The sequence below is a fragment of the Petaurus breviceps genome, unplaced genomic scaffold (genome assembly GCF_028583685.1).
Source record: "Petaurus breviceps papuanus isolate PSGF00001 unplaced genomic scaffold, PetGlider_PUasm1.0 103, whole genome shotgun sequence".
In the NCBI taxonomy this organism is placed as follows: Eukaryota; Metazoa; Chordata; class Mammalia; order Diprotodontia; family Petauridae; genus Petaurus; species Petaurus breviceps.
In genome coordinates, this window is record NW_027185588.1 from 5294090 (window position 1) to 5312437 (window position 18348).

Sequence of the window (18348 nt, forward strand, 5' to 3'; positions counted from 1 at the left end):
TATGGTGCCTTGAGTGGTAGCCTGGAATAGTGGATAAAGAGCTGGGCTTGGAGTCAGGAAGAGCTGGGCTCAAATTCTTCCTCAGATCCTTGTTGGCTGTGCGAATTTGGACAAAGGACTTCACTCTCTGGGCCTCAGTTTCCCATCTGAAAACAGTTTGGACTAGGTGGTCTCTCGGTTGGTCATATTAGGATTCCTCTGTCCCAGAGCTGCTGCATGTATCCAAAGGGGAGATGAACAGGAGCCAGAATAAATGGGTTATTGTCCTGCAGCTTCCCAAGCAGCAAGATCAGGTCCTCCCCATGGGGAAGGATTGCAATCCTGAGGTGGGAGGAGGGAGGATTGAGGGTTCACTCCCTGACATGATTTGCAAGCCACTGTAACTACAGCTGCAGAAGAGTCCCCGCCCCTTTCCCAGTTGCTAGGTGATAGGTAGATGCTGGTATGCTAGGCAAGGTTCCCCCCGCATCAGTGAGCAGCCCCACAATTTCTAATGGCAGAGGAGGGGAAGAATAGCTCAAGCCCTTAGGCAGAAGAGAGCACATTCCTTGGCCAATTGGGCAGGACCTAGAAGCCTGGCACTTCTGGAGTCAAAGCAGAAGGAAGGGAGGAAGGGAAGGAGGAAGGGAGGGAGGGAGGGAGGAAGGAAGGAAGGAAGGAAGGAAGGAAGGAAGGAAGGAAGGAAGGAAGGATTGGTGAGGTTTGGGTGTGGCTACCCCCTCCCCATTTCCCCAGTGAGTACAGAGCAAAGGAAGAGGAAAATAGGGAGTCTCCATCTATCAGAATGACTTAAAATTTTTTAATATATTCTCTTTTTATATAACCTTCATTTCCCAATATATCATTTCATTTCCAAATCTACATAACCCTTCCATACTCAGAAAGCCATTCCTTTTAACAAACAATAAAAAGGAAAGACAGGGGAAATTTCAAAACTAACAATACATCAACAGCAGATGCAGCGTGCTATAAAGGAAAGAGGTACATTCTCCTGTCTCCTCTTTGGTGCCAGATATGATCATGGTATTTCAGAGAATTCCATTCAGATTGTTTGTTGTTCTTGCTATTTATGTTACTGTAATCATTGTATATATTGTTTTTCTGGTTCTTCTCACTTCACTTTGCATCAGCTTATATAAGTCTTCCCCAAATCAGAATAACTCCCTGATGAAATCATCAGGTAGGGTATAGCTCCCCACCAATAAGCTGTACTGTGCTGCATTACAACCTGGATGCCTGCCACCCTGGGTTCCTTTTGGAAGGGGGGGGGGGCTTCAACCTGAAACACACATATACACTCAATACAGATCCAGCCATCACTTACCTTCTTTGTCTCTCAGCCCCTGGGAGCTCACCATGGAAACTGGGAGAGGAGTTGGCAGGGCCAGGAGGCAGCCAGAGAGGAGCAAGGAGATCCCCCAGGAGACACTGAGAGATGGTGAGGCATGAGAAAAGACAGAGGGAAAGAAGTAGGAGAGAAACGGAGCCAGCCAGAGTGCAGGCAGGGAGATTCCCTTTTACACAACACAGAGTTGTGAACAGATGGGGAGAGATACGGAGCCAGCCATTGAGACCAAGAGGGGAAATATCCCAAGAAAGACAGAAGACACGAATACGGGAAAGGAGAAGCTATACGTAGAATCATTGACTTAAGAGGGGTCTGCTCTGGTGCATTTTACAGAAGAGAAAACAGGGGCCAAACAGTTAACGTGACTTTCCCAGCATAGTGGGGGTACCTTCCCACTTACTAAGTGACAGAGGTGGGATTTCAACCCCGGGGTCCCCGGATTCCAGATTTATTGTCTTTTGTACCCCACTACTTCTCTCTTCCCTCAGAAGGGACACGGAGAAACAGAGCTAGCCATAGACACGGGATGCAGTGATCCAGGGAGACCCGGAGAGGGGGTCTAGTAGAGGGTCCGGGGACATTAGCTCAAATCCTGACCCTGGCTCTTATTCTGTGTGACTCTGGGCAAATCAGATTCCCTCTCCAGTTCTGGGTTCCTTTATCTGTGAAATGAGGGGGTTGGACTCGCTGGCCTCTAAGGCACCTAGAATCTATGAACGTATGATCCTAAGGAAACACATATGAAGAGAGACCGAGCCAGGAGAGACTGGGAGACACAGAAAATAGTGGGGAGACAGGGAGAGAGAGGGGAGACACGGTGACACCGGGTGGGGAGATCCTGGGAGCACCAGCAGAAAGCCAAGGAGCGATGCCCAGGGAGAGGAGACATGGAAAGGAACGAGCCCCTGGGAGCGACGGGGGCCAGAAGACCCCGGCACAGAGGAGCAGGGGGAGCCCCGCGGAGGGGGCCCAGAGCTAGGGGCAGCCCCGTCCGCAGACAGGGACGCGGGGCCCGGGAGCCGGGACGGCGCCGGGCTCGGGACGGCTCGGCCACACCCCCCGAGGGAGCCCCCCGGCCCCCGCGCCCCGCAGCATCCTGGCGCTCGCAGCCTGGCCCCGCCCCGACCGCGCCGCAGCCGCCTCCGCCGCTCGCAGCCCCTCCTCCGGGCTCCCGCAGCCGCCGCCACCGGCCCCGCCGCGCCTGCCCCTGCCTCTGCCTCTGCCTCTGCCTCTGCCTCTGCCCCTGTCTCTCGGGCCCATCCCGGAGGCCCGCGGCGCGCCGGGGCTGGGATGCGCAGCGGCTGCGCGGGTCTGCGCGGGGCGCGGGGAGCGAGGGGCCGCGCCGGGGAGGGGCGCTTTGTCTGCGCTCCGGCTCGGGCTCGGGCTCCGGCTCCAGCTCGGGCTCCAGCTCCGGCTCGAGCTCCGGCTCCGACTCCCGGCTGCCGCCGCCGCCGCCGCCTCTAGACTGGGAGGGCCCCGCTGGTCCCTGCGGAGCCCCCGAGGTAAGTAGGGAGACGCAAGGATGCGGATCCGCGGGATGGGGCGCTGCTCCCCCATCCCAATCCCTCCCCCTGCCGCTCCTCTGCTCCCTCAGAGCCCCCTGCCAGGGGACGTCAGGGGGCTTCTCACATTCCTGGTCCCCCCCACCCCTAATCTCCCCCTCTCCCCTCCTAGCTAGCCCCCTGTTCCAGGACCTCTCCCATCATCCTTACCATCCCCCCAAGAACTGGGCCGGGGAACGCATGAATCAAACATTTTCTGGGGTCCGTTCACCCTCCCAGTTCTGAGATGCCTCCCCAAAAAACTGGGCACCCCTACTCAGGAGATGGGATGGGGCCAGAGAAACAGGCCCTGCCCTGCCCTGCCTGCCATCACCATCCCCTCAGCACCAGACCGTCCCCCCCCCCCAACACACACACACATGCATGCATATCCTGGGTCCTCTAGGGGAGACCACACATTCACCCTTTTCTTTCCTGTGCAGCCTTGGGGCGTTGATCTGACTGCCCTGTCCCTAGCCCCCAGAACATCATGCTTTCAGCCAAGGAGAAGGCCAAGGGTCCAAAGGACAGCATGACACTCCTGCCGTGTTTCTACTTTGTGGAGGTGATGGGACGTGGGGACTGATAGACTCAACCCAAGAAGGGGTGACTGCAACCCCACCCAGGCAGCCATTCCTCCTCCAAAACAGCAGTTAGAAGGGGGCCTTGAAGCATAAGATATGGAATGTCAAAGCCAAAAGGAGTTTTGGAACAGAGAACGTCAAATTTGAGGGCTCAGAAGGACCTTAAAACACACAATGTCAGAGCTGGAAGGGCCTTTAGAATATGGACTGTCAGAGGTGGGAGGGACCTTAGAACACAGAATCTCAGAGCTGGGAGGGCCCTTAGAACATGGACCAAAAAATGTCAGAACTTAAAGGGACCTTAGACACAGAGTTACACCCCCTTACAGAGAAGGAAACCAAGGTCCACGGTTTGGGGCAGAGCTGGAACTAGAACCCAGGTGTCCCAAGTCACTAGTTCTTTTGTTCTCTACCACCTCTAAGGCCTCTAAGATCTGATTTTCCAGCAGGTGGAAAGAAAATCTGTCACAGCACTTAGCTAGCTGGTAGTGTCCCTGGAAGCCAGACAAACAGTAGTGTCAGGCAGACCAGCCAGTGGGCAGCCAGACATCATCAGGGTAGCCAGGCACACACCACAAGATTTGGCCTTCAGTTCCCCAGAAAGACTGTCAGGATGCTTGTAAGTGAGAGGAGCAGGACCACAACCTCAGAGAGATGGGGGCAGGCAACCAGCTCCTGGGAGGCAAGACAAGTACCCCAATCAGTTGCCAGAATGGGGGTGGGGAGAGAATCAGCATCTGGATCAATAAGATCATGGAGTAAAAGAGTCTCAGGCCTTAGACCTGGGAAGGACCTCAGAGGTCATTGAGTGTAACCCCCCCTTCCACTTTTACAGGTGAGGAAATTGAAACTTAGGCGCTAAGTAACATGGCCAGAGTCCTATTAGGATCAAAATTCAAACACAAATCTGATTTAAAATCCAGTCTTTTAGGGGAGGCCAGGTAGCACAGCAAGTAAGAGCACTGGCTCCAGTGTCGGGATGACCTGGGGATCGAATCCGGGATCCAACACTTAGCACCCACCCAGAACTGGCCGTGTAACCTTGAGCAAGTTACTAAACCCCAATTGCTTAGGGGTGGCCAGGTGGCTCAGTGAGTAAGAGCACCGGCTCTAGTATCGGGATGACCTGGGGATCAAATCCTGGCTCAGATACTTAGCACCACACCCAGAAATAACTGGCTGTGTAACCTTGAGCAAGTTACTTAACCCCGATTGCTTAAAAAAAAAAATCCAGTCTTTTAGACAGACAGACAGATAGATAGATAGATAGATAGATAGATAGATAGATAGATAGATAGATAGATAGATAGATAGATAGATAGATAGCACCCAGGTCCTTGCACCCCTATTGCCTAGGGTCTGGGGTGGTGGGGATGTCAGTAACCCCAGCTATGGGGCCCACAGGAATGGGCTAGGTGAGGCCAGGCTTTAAGGACATGTTAAGACTTTACTGGTCTTCATCGTGAAAATTAATCCTTAATGCAATTGGAAAAAATGAAAGGGTCCAGTTTAGAGACTGCTGCATCCTTAGTGATCACCCCTGCCCTGTGTGAGCCAATGACCCATGACGCCAGCTCCAGTTCCATCTCCTTCAGGAGGTCTGCCCTGACCACCAGAATTTTTCCCTTCTCTGAGCTCAGATTTGGCCAGAAGTAAAGAAACACCAATGAGCCCAGTGTAAACACCAAAGAGCCCAGGGAGAAAATTAGCTTGAAAAGAATAGAAGGGCGTGTGTTGGGAAGGTCAGAGAGGGAGAGTACAGACTGGAGGGTGCATAGGGCCTTACAGGCACATGCATTATAAAAACCAACATTTAAATAGCGCTTTAAGGTTTACAAAGTACTTTACAAATAGTATGTCATTGAAGCAGACTGGTGGTCCAGTGAATAGATTGCTCAACCTGGAGTCCTAGAGACTTGAATTCAAATCCAGATTCAGCCACTTAATAACTGTATGATCTTAGGCAAGTCCTAACCTAATCATAACCTATGCCTCAGTTTCCTTATCTGTAAAATGAGGAAAACAATACTATCTACCTCTCAAGGTTTGTGTGTGGGTCAAATGAGATCTAATGAGATGTACAGCTGGGTAGGGTTCTTCATGATAGCATCTGCTATCATGTCTATCAGGAAAGAGGCTTGGGGGAAGGTAAAGGCAGGGGGAAGGGGTTGGGATGTTGGTAGACAGAGACTGGAGGAGCCAGAGTGGATCTGAGAGCTAGAGCTTCTCCACACCAAGCCCTCTCTCTTTCCCAATCTACCAGCTCCCCATCGTTGCCTCCTCCATTGTGACCCTTTATTTCCTGGAGCTGACTGACCTCTTCAAGCCAGCCAAGGTGGGCTTCCAGTGCTACGACCGGACCTTGTCCATGCCCTACGTGGAGACCAGTGAGGAGCTCATCCCGCTGCTCATGCTCCTAAGCCTGGCCTTTGCTGCCCCAGCTGCTTCCGTGAGTGTTCAGGATCTCCTGTAGTGGGTGGGTGTGAGAGGATCAGAGGCTGGAAGAATGGAGATTGGAGCACAGCTGGATTTGGGCATGAGAGACTTCAGTTCTAGCACCCACATGTCCCTTGACTCCAATATGTGACACTGGCTCATACAACCACTCTAGAATACCCAGCCCTACTGCCTACTGGTCCCTCTAGAGAGGGAAGAATCACATGCCTATGGAGGCAACATGTAAGTGTACCTAGAGCCCTTGGTGGTTAATTGACTAATAGAAATCAGATCTTGGAGGAGAGAATATCAGAACTGGAGAGACCTTACAGCCCTCAAGTGGGATGCCCACTTGAGGACCTAGAGGGCTACATGTGGCCTGGAGGCTGCAGGATCCCCCCACCCCCCGGTAGAATCTCAGAGCTAGACAGAACCTTGTGACATAGAACATAAAATATTAAAGCTTCAGTAGACTTCAGGACATAGAACGTCAGAGCTAGAAGGGACCTTAGAATATAGTACGTTGAATTTTACAACTGAGAGGGGCCATAGAATGAAGAATGTCAAAGATGGGAGAGCCCTTAGGATGCAGAATGTCAGAATTGGAAGGAACTTCTGAACACAGAATGTCAAAGTTTGGGACCTTAGAACACCATACACAGAATTCAAATCTGAGAAGGGCTGTAGAACGGAGGACATAGAATTTCAAAGCTGACAAAGTCCTTAGAGCATAGAATATCAGAGCTGGTAAAAGACAAAAAAAAACTTAGGAATCATTGAACTGAATCTTCCTTTTAGAGAGCCAACAACATAACTTAACCATAGTGCCTGCTAGATGCGGGATGTACAATGAGATGTACAACCATTTTAAGTGATTGGAATAGAAAAATAAAAATAAAAAGATAGAAAAAAAAGATTTTTTTAACCCAACCCCCAATGGGAGGGGGGAATGAGGAGAGGGGAGGAGGTGCAGGGTTCCTTATGTTCACAAACCAGGAAAGATCCAGACAAAGTGCTCTGGGAAAATTTGAGAAAGGAGAAAACAATTTTTTTTCACCTAAGGATATTAGGCTGGAGAGGACGGGCCTTACTGAGGGTGACATTCCCTTTCCTCACACCTGGTGCGACCCAATGGTAGGTCTCAGATCTCGGGAAGGGCTTGGGAAGAGCCTGCCAGCTGAGACTTGCTCCTATCCCCTCCCTGGTGTAGATCATGGTTGGGGAAGGCATCGTGTACTGTCTCCAGTCCAAGCTGAAGGGCCGCACCAGTGCCGAGGGCAGCATCAATGCTGGAGGCTGCAATTTCAACTCTTTCCTGCGCCGGACCGTCCGTTTTGTAGGTGAGGACACAGGCAGAGGAACCCCTGCTGAGAGAAGCCAGAGCTAGCCCTCGTCTCCTGCCAGACAGACTACATCCCGTACTCTGAGATTGCCCTCCAGATTCCATAGTAACTAGTCCTCTTCCCAAAGGCCCCTCTAGCTGCTTCTTCCCACCCCTACCTCCCAAGGTTGTTGTAGGAATCAGAAGAGATAATTTTTGTAAAGAGCCATCACAGTACCTGGCATAATAAATGCTTATTCCCTCCTTCCCTTCCTATCACCTCTAGGAGAGGCACCCTCGCACATACTGTGTCACGCTAGACTTTCGATGGCCCTTGGTTGGGCCATGCCCACATTCCTGTAACTTTTCTCCCTTTTCCCATTTAACTCCTTCCTCCTGGGTCTGCATGGGCATGGAGCAGCTTCTTGGGACAATGTGGGATTCACACACAGCCCCTCTGACCCTTCCTCCTCCTTCCCCAGGCGTCCATGTTTTTGGTCTGTGTGCCACAGCCCTGGTCACTGACATCATCCAGTTGGCCACGGGCTACCACGCCCCCTTCTTCTTGACGGTCTGCAAGCCCAATTATACTTTGCTAGGCATCTCCTGTGATGCCAACCCTTACATCACCCAGGACATCTGTTCCGGCCAGGATGCCCATGCCATCCTCTCTGCCAGGTGAGCTGCTGCCCTGGGGTGGGGCTGAGAGCCAGGGGCCATCTGTGCCCCAAGAGCAGGGAGTCAGTACTGCCTGACTTTAAATTTCATTTGATTGGACCTTACCTCCTGGCAGAGGGTATAAACCTAACCTACCCTGTGTATATTTATTTTGAAATCCCAGGTTTTAAGAGAGAGCTTGGCAAAGGGAATATAGAGCTGGTCCAGGGGCTGAGAAGATCTGAAACGTTTTAGCTGTGCAGCTCTGAACCAGTCCCTAAAGACATGGAGTCCTGCATCCTATAGAATGTAGATTTAGAGCAAGAAGGAGCCTTTGAAAATAGAATATCAGAGCCAAAAGGGGCCTTTGGGGACAGTGACGTGGCTTGCCTGGAGTCACACGAGTGCTAAGTACCAGTGTCAGAACTGGAATCCAGGCCTTCTGACTCCAAACCCAGTGTTCCTTCCGCTGCACCTTATGGCATCGAAGCACAAGGAAAATGGGAGGGGGCAGCGGGATTTTCTAAATTTGCAATCAGAGGACCAGGATTCGGAGCCTGTTTCTGCCACTTGGCTGCCTGGCTGACCTTGGGCAAATCACTTCACCCCCTAGGCCTCTTTCCTGTTATTTCAGAAGGTCTGACCCAGATGGAACATAGGTCTCCTCTAGCTCAGACATTTTGTTTCGGAATGGTCTTTCTAAAGCTAGGAAGGTCCGTAGAGATATGCAAGCCTAGTTTGGAAAGGCTAAGGTGCTTCACTGAGCTCACAGGGAGTCAGGGCAGAGTCAGAACTAGAACTCATGGCTCTTGACTTGCCATCCAAGACTCTGCAGATCATGAGATCTTAGATTTCAGACTGGAAGGAGCTTCCAAGGCCACGTGGGTCAATCTCTTCAGGTTACAGATATAGATATTGGGGAAGGGGGAGTATGGGAGCCTGATGTGGGTACTGACTCACTTGGCAGGAAGACCTTCCCATCCCAGCATGCCACCCTCTCCGCTTTCGCAGCTGTCTATGTGTCGGTGAGTGAGTCTCCTGGTATCGGGGATGTCCGCATGAAGCCTCGTATTCTCCCCCAGCACCTATGTGCCGCCCCCCTTCCAAAGGGACCCACCAGCCCAACCTCCCCCCAATCCTCCCAGCCTTCTGACCCCTGTCAGCATCCTCTGCATGTAGGGTATACAGGCGTACAAATCTGGGAATGAGGGTCCAGGGGGTCTCCCCATGCATGGCTCATGGGCCTGCCCCCAAGGCTTCTGGAGGGCTGGCTCTGACAAGTATCTCTCCACACAGATGTACTTTAACTCCATCATCTCAGATAGCACCAAACTGCTCAAACCTATCCTGGTCTTTGCCTTTGCTATTGCTGCGGGGGTCTGTGGCCTTACCCAGATCACACAGCACCGAAGCCACCCCAGTGACGTTTATAGTGGATTCCTCATAGGCGCTGGCATCGCTGCCTATCTGGTGAGTCTGGGAAGAAGGGCTGGGAAGGAGAAGGAGGAGACGTGGTCCTGCTCTCATAGAGTCCTGAGACATGCAGCTCAGACTTCAGAGAGCTCCACCTGGTCTGAGGGGAAGACACGAGCCTACCCTGAGGGAGCCCCTGGTCTGAGGTAGGGACATAGTTCCTGACCTCAGGGAGCCCCCCAAATTTGGCATTTGCCCCATATTCCACAGGCCTGCCATGCAGTGGGTAACTTCCAGGCACCTCTGGAGAAGCCCCCAGCCCCACCACCAGCCAAGGATGCCCTACGGGCCCTGACCCAGAGAGGCCATGACTCAGTCTACCACCAGAACAAGTCGGTCAGCACAGATGAGCTGACACCACAGACCCGACTAGAAGGCATGCCTCGGCCTGTGCCGCGAGAGAAGACATCGCTGGGCAGTCTCAAGAGAGCCAGCGTCGATGTGGACCTCCTGGCCCCTCGGAGCCCCATGGGCAAAGAGAACATGGTCACCTTCAGCAATACCCTGCCTCGGGTCAACACCCCGTCCCTGGATGACCCTGCCAGGCGCCACATGACCATCCACGTGCCCCTGGATGCCTCCCGCTCCAAGCAGCTCATCACGGAATGGAAACAAAAGTCACTGGAGGGGGGCCGGGCCCTGGCTCTGGCTGAGGAGGTCGGACCAGGCCATCTCCGAGGGGCTTCAGAGCCCATGGCTGAGGAAGAAGAGGAAGAGGAGGAGGAAGAAGAGGAAGAAGAGGAAGAGGAGGAGGAGGGAGGCCCCATCCCACCTTCCTTGTACCCGACCGTGCAGGCCCGGGCTGGGGCTGAGAGGGCAGGGCTAGGGCCCCGGGTGCTCCTGCCACCACGGGCTGGTGCCCCCCCATTAGTGCATATCCCTGAGGAGAGTCAGGCCACGTCCAGTAGCCCAGCAAGTGCTAGCCTCTCCCCCAAGAGCAGCTCAGCCGTGCGGGCCAAGTGGCTCATGATGGCCGAGAAAGGGGGAGCCTCTGTCACAGCCCCACCACGTGTGGCCAACCCGCCCCGGCTCCTGCAGGTCATTGCTATGTCCAAGGCACCAGGCATGGGACCTGGGGGTCCACCAGGCCCAAAAGCAGCTGAAACAGCTTCATCCTCCAGCGCCAGCTCTGACTCCTCCCAATACCGCTCGCCCTCCGAGCGTGACAGTGGCAGCATAGTCACCATTGATGCACACGCCCCCCATCACCCCGTCGTGCACCTCTCCTCTGGCAACGGGCCCTGGGAATGGAAGGCAGCTGCTGGGGCCAAAGGTGCTGAGCTTGGGAGTGATACCTATGAGCTGGGGGAGCTGGCAGGCCGTGATTACCGGGCTGGGGGCAGCTTCCGGGCCAGCAAGGCCCCTGGTGTATCCCCAGGATCTTCCATCAGTGACATGGACCAGGATGAACCACCACGTTTCACCGGCGTGGCCACCGTCAACCTGGCCACAGGCGAGGGGATGCCGACCCCAGGCGAAGGGGCGCTGGGACCCGCCAGCAGGGAGTCTACCCTTCGGCGCAAACCTGGCAGCCTAGCCCTGTCTGAAAGGGATGGGCACGGAGAAGCTGAGGCTGAGAGTTACTACAAGAAGATCCCAGCTGGCCGCCGCTTTAAGGACTAAGAGCCCGCCCCAGTGGCCTGGATCCCAGTTGTCACTATCCACTGGCTTGTTCTCCCTGACCCGGGGAGACTCTGTCTCTTGGTGCTCAGGGCTCAGAGCCAAGCATTCATGCTGTGGGAAGACCTGTTGCCCAGGGGACCAGGAGATGGTAAAGATGGGGCAGGGGACAAAGAAGAGGGCTAGGGAGGGGAATTTGCTTCAACCACTAGCCTCCCTACCCCTTAGGGCCTGTAGAGGCATGGGGGAAAGGGTTGATATCAAACCCCCTGACAGTGGGAGGGGACACAGTGGACATATCAAAGGAATAACTGTAAATAGGAATGGTGGGGAGGGAAGGAAGGGGGCGGGTGGAATCGGGACTTGGAGCACTGCTCCTGGGGTGGCATGGGTCTGGGTGGGTGAGGGGACATGGGGGCTAGAAGGCAGAGTCCAGCATTGATTGTAAAATACTATACAATACAGGGTTTGGTGAAAAATAAAGATTTATAAACACCAGATTCTGTGTCCAGAGAAATTTCACTTACCATTCTCCATCCTGGCCCTGGGACCTCAAGGATTAGCATGGAAATCCTGGGATCTTCTATTCCCAATGCTGGTCAGGTGGACAGAGCCTTTCCTCAGCCTCCTTGACTTTGAGGGGCTCAACTTTCCCCATCAGTCTCAGAGAAACGTTTAAGTTGACCTCCCAAATCCCCTCCAGCAGGAGGCAAAGGGTGTGGAGATCCCCACCTACCAACCCATCGCCTCAAGAGTTCCAGTGACATGGGCATGCCCATGTACACATGCACACAGAGATGTTTCTCCAATACATGCTAAAGCATGCCCAGTACTCATATGTGTACTTTACATATGTGTGCAGAGTACTCAGTCCACTACCCAACACTCGATGGAGATGGAGGACCACTGGGGAAAGAGGCTTTTAGCAGGAGACCTATGGCCAGACTAGGAAGCAACACTTTCTTCACAGGTAATAGCCCCTGCCCCTGTATAGGTCCAAAAGAAACTCAACAGGTTAGTATGATTGGCTGAACCCAATAAGTTGAAATTTAATAAGGAGAAATGTCAAGCACATTTAGGTGCGGTGCAGTGGGGCTAGAGTCAGGAAGACCTGAGTTCAAATCCAGTGTGAGACCCTTACTTAGCTGTGTGACCCTGGACAAGTCACTTCATCTCTGCCTCAGTTTCCTCATCTGTAAAGTGGGGATAATAACAACACCTACCTCCCAGGGTTCTTGTGATCAAATGAGATAATATATGTAAAGCACTCAGTACAATGCCTGGCACATAGCAGGCATTCTTCCATTCTTCCTTCCAAAAAAATCAACTTCACAAATACAAGATGGGGAAATATAGTTAGACAATAGTTCCCTCGAAAACGATCTGCAGGTATTAGTGTACCGCAAGTTCAATTTGAGTCAATGGCATCATGGCGGCTAAAAAAAAATCAAAAATAAAAAGAGTTAATGCTATCATACTATCTTCCTTAGCCTTGAGGAATGCTCTTATCATAGCAAGGGGCCCCAGGTCTGGATCAGGTTTGTGTTCTGAAGGAGGCTGATGTCAAAGCAAAGGCATCAGGCTCTTCTCTCTTGCTCTGGCTCATTTTCCCCATACTGGAGTAGAACTTTGGGGGAAACCCCTTAAAACTTGCTGGCTCATTCTTGGGGTTCCAGCAAAAGAGACTAAAAGGTCTCTTCTAGAAAGGCACTCAATGTACAAAATAATTCCAGCTATTTACTGCCTCCACAACAAAAGAGATATTTGAAACAAAAGATTAAGAAGCATGTACATTAACAAATACAGTGACCCATCCTTGGGAGGCCTATGATCTTAAAGATCCCAGCACTTTTAGCCCAGTGCTGGGCACAGAGTAGGCATTTAATATTTATGGACTGATTTTGGCCGCAGAGTAGGCATTTAATAAATACTTATGGACTGACTTAAGTTGTCTCTATACATCCTGTCTTTGAAGTCAGGGTTTTGCTTGCATGGAAATTGTGCTTTCTTTGAATGTTCTTGTTTTTTGCTTCTCTTCTTCCAGATTGTCCTTGACTCTATTTATTTGCATTCCCAATCAGTTGTTCTCTTTTTTGTTTCTTTAATGAGATCTGCCCCAGTGAACTCAAGTTTTTTCTCTTCTGCATATTATTTCTACGGGCAGGCCATACATTTTGTTTTCACACTTCTTATTTCTCCTTTCAACCACTCAGGAAGAGTGTGTCATTCTTCCATACTCTCTGGTCTGCTTATCAACTGTTGATTCATTCTCCTTGAGAATTTTATTGACAGATGCCAGTCAATAAACATAGTGATGTCCTTGATCCTTTTGGAGAATGAAGGCTGAACAATGACAACAATAAACATCTATTAAGTGTCAGGCAATGTTCTAAACACTCAAGATACCAAAAAAAAAAAGGCAAAAGTCCTCTAGGAGCTCACTATCTAACAAGGTAAATAACATGCAAACAAGCTATATATAAGATAAATAGGAAATAGTCAACAGAGGGAAGGAATTAGGATTAAGGAGGAATCAGAAAAGGCTTTTGGCAGAGGGTGGGATTTTAGCTGGAACTTGAAGGAAGCCAAGGAAACCAGGGAGGTGAAGAAGGAGAGCATACCAGGCATGGGAGATAGCCAGAGATAGTTAAAAGGAACAGCCAGGACGTTGGTGTCATTGAACTGAAAAGCACATGTTGGGGTGTAAGGTGTAAGAAAACTGGAAAGGTGGGAGGGGGCAGGTTTTCCCAGATCTGAAAACCATATTACCTTCTGTTGTTAATATTCTCCCTGTTGATTTAGCTGCTAATGTTCAAGGTCCTTAATTGAGTTTTCTTCCTTGAGATCTTTTATAATTTCAGGGGTTTTTTTCTTCATTTTACCCTATTGTTCACTTTTTGACTGGTTGGCCCAAGGGACAGAGTACTAAGTCAGAAGTCAGGAAGACTTAAGTTCTAATTCATCCTCTAATACTCAACCAGCTGTGTAAACCTGGGCAACTCACTGAAAAAAAAAAAAAACCTCTATTTGCCTCAGTTTCCTTAGCTGTAAAATGGGGATAATAACTGTAGCTACCCCAACAGGGTTTTTGTGAGATCAAAAGTGTTGTTTTGTGAGATGTAAAAAGTGCTTAGCACAATATTTGGCCTATATAAGGTATATATGTGTGTGTGTGTGTGTGCTGAATTCCTTCCACCTTCCCCCTTCCCTTGATGGTGATTTCCCTGAGAGTTGGATCTCAAAGTCATTTCAGCCCCCTCCTATACCCAGCAATTTATAGGATAAATATAAATAAATTTATAGGATAAATATCCCCAGCCCCTGCCATGTGGATTTTTAAGGCACTAGGAGGAGGGTGGGTAGATTTGAGTGGGTTGGCAGCAGTGCCCAAGTGTTGTGTGGTGGACAGTGGGGGAGGGACACTGAGTGAGCCTATTAGGGACTATCAAACAGCCTTCTTTCCTGTTAGTTCATTAAATTATTACCTCATTTGCATTCTTGGTATCCCAGAACATGGAGACAGCTGAAACTGCTTTATCATATAATTCCCATTTTGGAGAGGTTTGAGAGGTGTGAGGATCGGAGAAAATGTCTAGTCAGACGTCTTATTGGTCTCTTAACCCAGTTTTTCCTACAGTAACCCATCACAAAGGGCTCATGGGAACCCTCACAGGAATCATGAGATATAGAAGACAAAAGACCCATCACTTCCATTACTCTCTCCTGGGAGTCTTTTTAGACTGCCATACAGATTTCACCCAACATAGCACTGTCCAAGTAATTCACTCAGGTCCCTATCTTCCATTTGTGTGTGGCTCCTCCTCCTGGAAGTGGACATCCCCGAGAAAGGGGTAGCAGCAGGAAGCATCTAGGACTTGCCAGCAGGCCCCTGGATCCAGGAGCTGTAGAACTCTCAAGTTCCTGAGGTAGCTTGCCACAGCTAGAAATATCCATCTCACAATCACTATCTGCTCTCCCATGCTCAGAGTTGTTTTACGAGCTGTTCATAAAACAGAAGAAGCAGTCATTAACTGGCGGTACTGTCTCAGGTTCATCTAGGCAAACATATGTTAGTGCTGGGGAGAGGGGAAAAGATACCCTCCCTCTCCAAACTGGAAATCCAAGGAAGAGACCACCTGAGGCCTAAGGGATAAGAGAAAGAAAGAGCAAGAGGAGAGGAGGGAAAGAGAAAAAAAGAGAGAGGAGGGACAAGAAGGTGGGAAGGGAGATTGGAGAGAGGAAAAAGGAAGGAAAGAAAGAAGGAAGAAAAAAGGAAGGAAGAGAAAGAAGGAAGAAAGGAAAGAAAGAAAGAAGGGAGAGAGAGGAGAGTCGTTTTTCCTTGTAAGCTCACTGAGTGGATGGTTTCTCATCCTCTTTGGAATATTCTCACCATGCCCCCTGGGCACTAACCACAAATGCCCTACACGAAGGACACAGGGCCAGGGCACATGTGTCACCAGAAGTATCAGAAGTGCACACTCAGACTCAATACTCCATGAGGTTAGTACCCACAGGCCTTAGGCTGGAAGTTTGCTGAGAGGGCTCCCTTGATTACTCCCATTTCTCTAAGCTATATTAAGTGAACTAATGCTTCCAGAGGGCCAAAGAGGAAACATGCTTCCCAACTCCTGATAGACAAGTGGTGGACAGAGAGTGCCTATTGAGACGTACATTCTTTTTTAGGATGTGGCCAATGCAGGAATTTGTTTAGCTTAACCATCCATATGTGTTACAAGAATTTTGTTTTCTTTTTCCAATGAGGGAGAAGGGAAGTGGGAGGAAGAGAAAATAGATTTTTGTTCATTGAAAAAAATTATATCATGAACATTCAGGATTTGTCTGTAATGATGGACTAGGTCTGGCTGGGACTAGCTCTCAATATTCTGAGGCTTAAATTATATGGCTCTAGGGGCAGCTAGGTGGCACAGTGAGTAAAGTGCTGGCCCCAGAGTTAGGAGGACCTGAGTTTCATTCCGGCCTTAGACACTTAACACTGTGAAAAACCATTAAAGATGGACTTTTAAGATATCTTAAGAAAGGGAAGAGACCAGATAATTAGGAGGGAAAGAAAAAAAAAATCACAGGCAAAAGTACAACATGGCAACCAAAAGAGATGGGTTGATATTAAAGGCAGCTAGGCGGTGCAGTAGACAGAAAGCTGATCCCGGGGGTGAGAAGACATGAGTTCAAATCCAATTTTAAGCTTACTAGCTGTGGGACCTGGTAGAAGTCCCTTAACTGCCTGCCTCAGTTATCTCATCTGTAAAAGAAGAATAATCAAAGCAATTATCTTCCAAGGCTATTGTGAGGATCAAGTGAGGTATTAGTAAAAGTACTTTTGGAAACCTGAAAGCAGCATATAAATGGTAGCTGTAGTTATAGACTGCAAGGAGAGGTATGATAGCCCTTTTCTTATTCCCTATCCTCCTTGCCTGGAATGCTGTCCCTTCAAGGCTCAGCTCAAGCTCTGTCTCCTTTGAGGGGCCTTTCCAGATTCCCCAGGTTGTTAGAGACCCCTCTAATCATTGTATATTTTTAAATGTATCACCTATTAACTTATCTGTGAACATGTTGTATGACTTATTTGAATATCAGTTCCTTGAAAGCAGGGATTATCTGCCTACCCAGTGCCTAGAATACAGCAGATGCTTAATAAATGAGTGTTGATTGACTGGTTGATTATCCAGATGTCAGGAGATGATAGTGCTCTCATTCTCTGACCTAGATGGACTGTCTACATTATTCTGTGCAGTTCCAGGTGCCATATTTTTGTATGCTATTCATGGATTGTATGTATATCTTATGACACTTGGGCATTGCAGTCGTGAGTTCTTCCATTATTGTGAGCTCCTCGAGGGCAGGGACAGTCTTTGGCCTCTTTTTGTATCCCTAGTGTTTAGCACACTGCTTGGCATATAGATGGTTTTTGATTGCTTGATTGATTGATCTCATATATTGCCTTCCTTAAACCTACACAACAAGAAGAAAGGTAATGTAGCATTCTATTAATCCAGGAGACAGTTGCAATATCTGAGTTATCCACAAGCTAACACTCTCCTAGAACCAAGTTCTCTGGTCATGCATGGTGCAACCTCCCAAAAAGGCTACAGTATTTCCACTGGCCACCAGAGGTCACTCAACTGCAAACACCTGAGCTACACCTACCATTATCACCACTGCTGGGCCAGTAGGTGGCAAAGTTTAAACAAAGGGATGGTGTGAACTGTGGTTCCAAATGATTAAATAGAGGAACTTAATAACTTTCAAGTTCCTACTCTGAATGCCTTATTGATCCCAGTCCATCAGAGGTACTGGGTATTTGAGGCATTCTTGCCTTCTCATATTACGGTCCTTATCTTATTTCACCTTCCCAGATCCCTCTACGGTGCTGACCTCTTTTCCTCCTTTGTTCCTGGTCATCAAAGACAGTCAGCCTTAAGCCACCATGCCCCAACAATCTCCCCTCCCAAATTTAGCTGCCACTCAACTGTTTGATGAACAGAATGCCCCAGATGGATTACAGCAACTCTCTGCACCCAATCCCCTGCTTGGCAACCAAGAAGTCTCTGTCTCTAGGACAAAGGGAGACATAAAGGAACTCCAGATCTGTATGTACACCTTCCCAGGCCTTGTTACTTCTTTGTTCTCTTTAATATTGTAAGGTTGTGCTCCCCAAGAGTACTGTTGAGGGGAGGGAAGAAGGACACAGTGACTATCAGAGACCCTGCAGCTTCTCTCTCCCTGAACCATTGCTGTTATCACCTCTGGGCTCAGGATGGGAAATGATGATTCCAATAGACAAGAGTCTATTCTTCTATGCATAGGCATAGAAGAAATTCCTGAGGATGATTGACAATCTGAACCACATCCAAAGGAGGGTGACCACAATGGCAAAGAGACTGGTGATCACACCATGCAAAGACAAGCTGAAGGAACAATGGCTATTCAGTCTAGAGAAGAGACTGAGTGAAGACATGAGAGTTATCTTCATTTGTCTGAAGGGCTGTCACTAGGACAAAGGAAGCTAAATTTATTGATTTGTTGGTTGGTTTTTGTAGGGCATAGACCTAAGATTTAATCAGTGTAGGGTAATCTCAGGAAAGAAAACTTTCCTACCAATGCAAGGCAATGCTTTCTCTGCAACTTATAGAGTTACCTAAAGTACTGAGAGTTATAACAATAAATATGGCTAACAGAGAATTGATAAACAAAATAATTAAGCAGAGATTAAAAGAGTACCTGGCTGCTGTTGGTGCATTCAAGTCACCAGATGCAAATTCAAACAGACTTGAATACTTATAGTTAATAGATAGATAGATAGATAGATAGATAGATAGATAGATAGATAGATAGATAGATAGATAGATA

The 18348-nt window shown here is 49.4% G+C and overlaps 1 protein-coding gene across 1 annotated transcript; it reads left to right on the top strand.

Annotated features, from left to right (window-relative positions):
• Positions 1–2522: 2522 nt before the first annotated feature.
• Positions 2523–11478, top strand: PLPPR3 (phospholipid phosphatase related 3). Its single transcript, XM_069100754.1, has 8 exons — positions 2523–2850; positions 3333–3454; positions 5737–5922; positions 7120–7249; positions 7713–7908; positions 8855–8912; positions 9184–9357; positions 9571–11478. Exons 2-8 carry the CDS (start codon positions 3380–3382, stop codon positions 10981–10983), a joined length of 2232 nt encoding a protein of 743 aa, XP_068956855.1. The 5' UTR covers positions 2523–2850; positions 3333–3379; the 3' UTR covers positions 10984–11478.
• Positions 11479–18348: the final 6870 nt, after the last annotated feature.

What these genes read in the sequence shown, in the direction of transcription:
- PLPPR3 (XM_069100754.1), top strand. Translation starts at nt 3,380, where the DNA reads ATGCTTTCAGCCAAGGAGAAGGCCAAGGGTCCAAAGGACAGCATGACA. An exon ending in CATGCCATCCTCTCTGCCAG is followed by an intron (nt 7,909 to 8,854) that starts GTGAGCTGCTGC and finishes CTCACTTGGCAG; the next exon opens with GAAGACCTTCCCATCCCAGC. An exon ending in CTGGCATCGCTGCCTATCTG is followed by an intron (nt 9,358 to 9,570) that starts GTGAGTCTGGGA and finishes CATATTCCACAG; the next exon opens with GCCTGCCATGCAGTGGGTAA.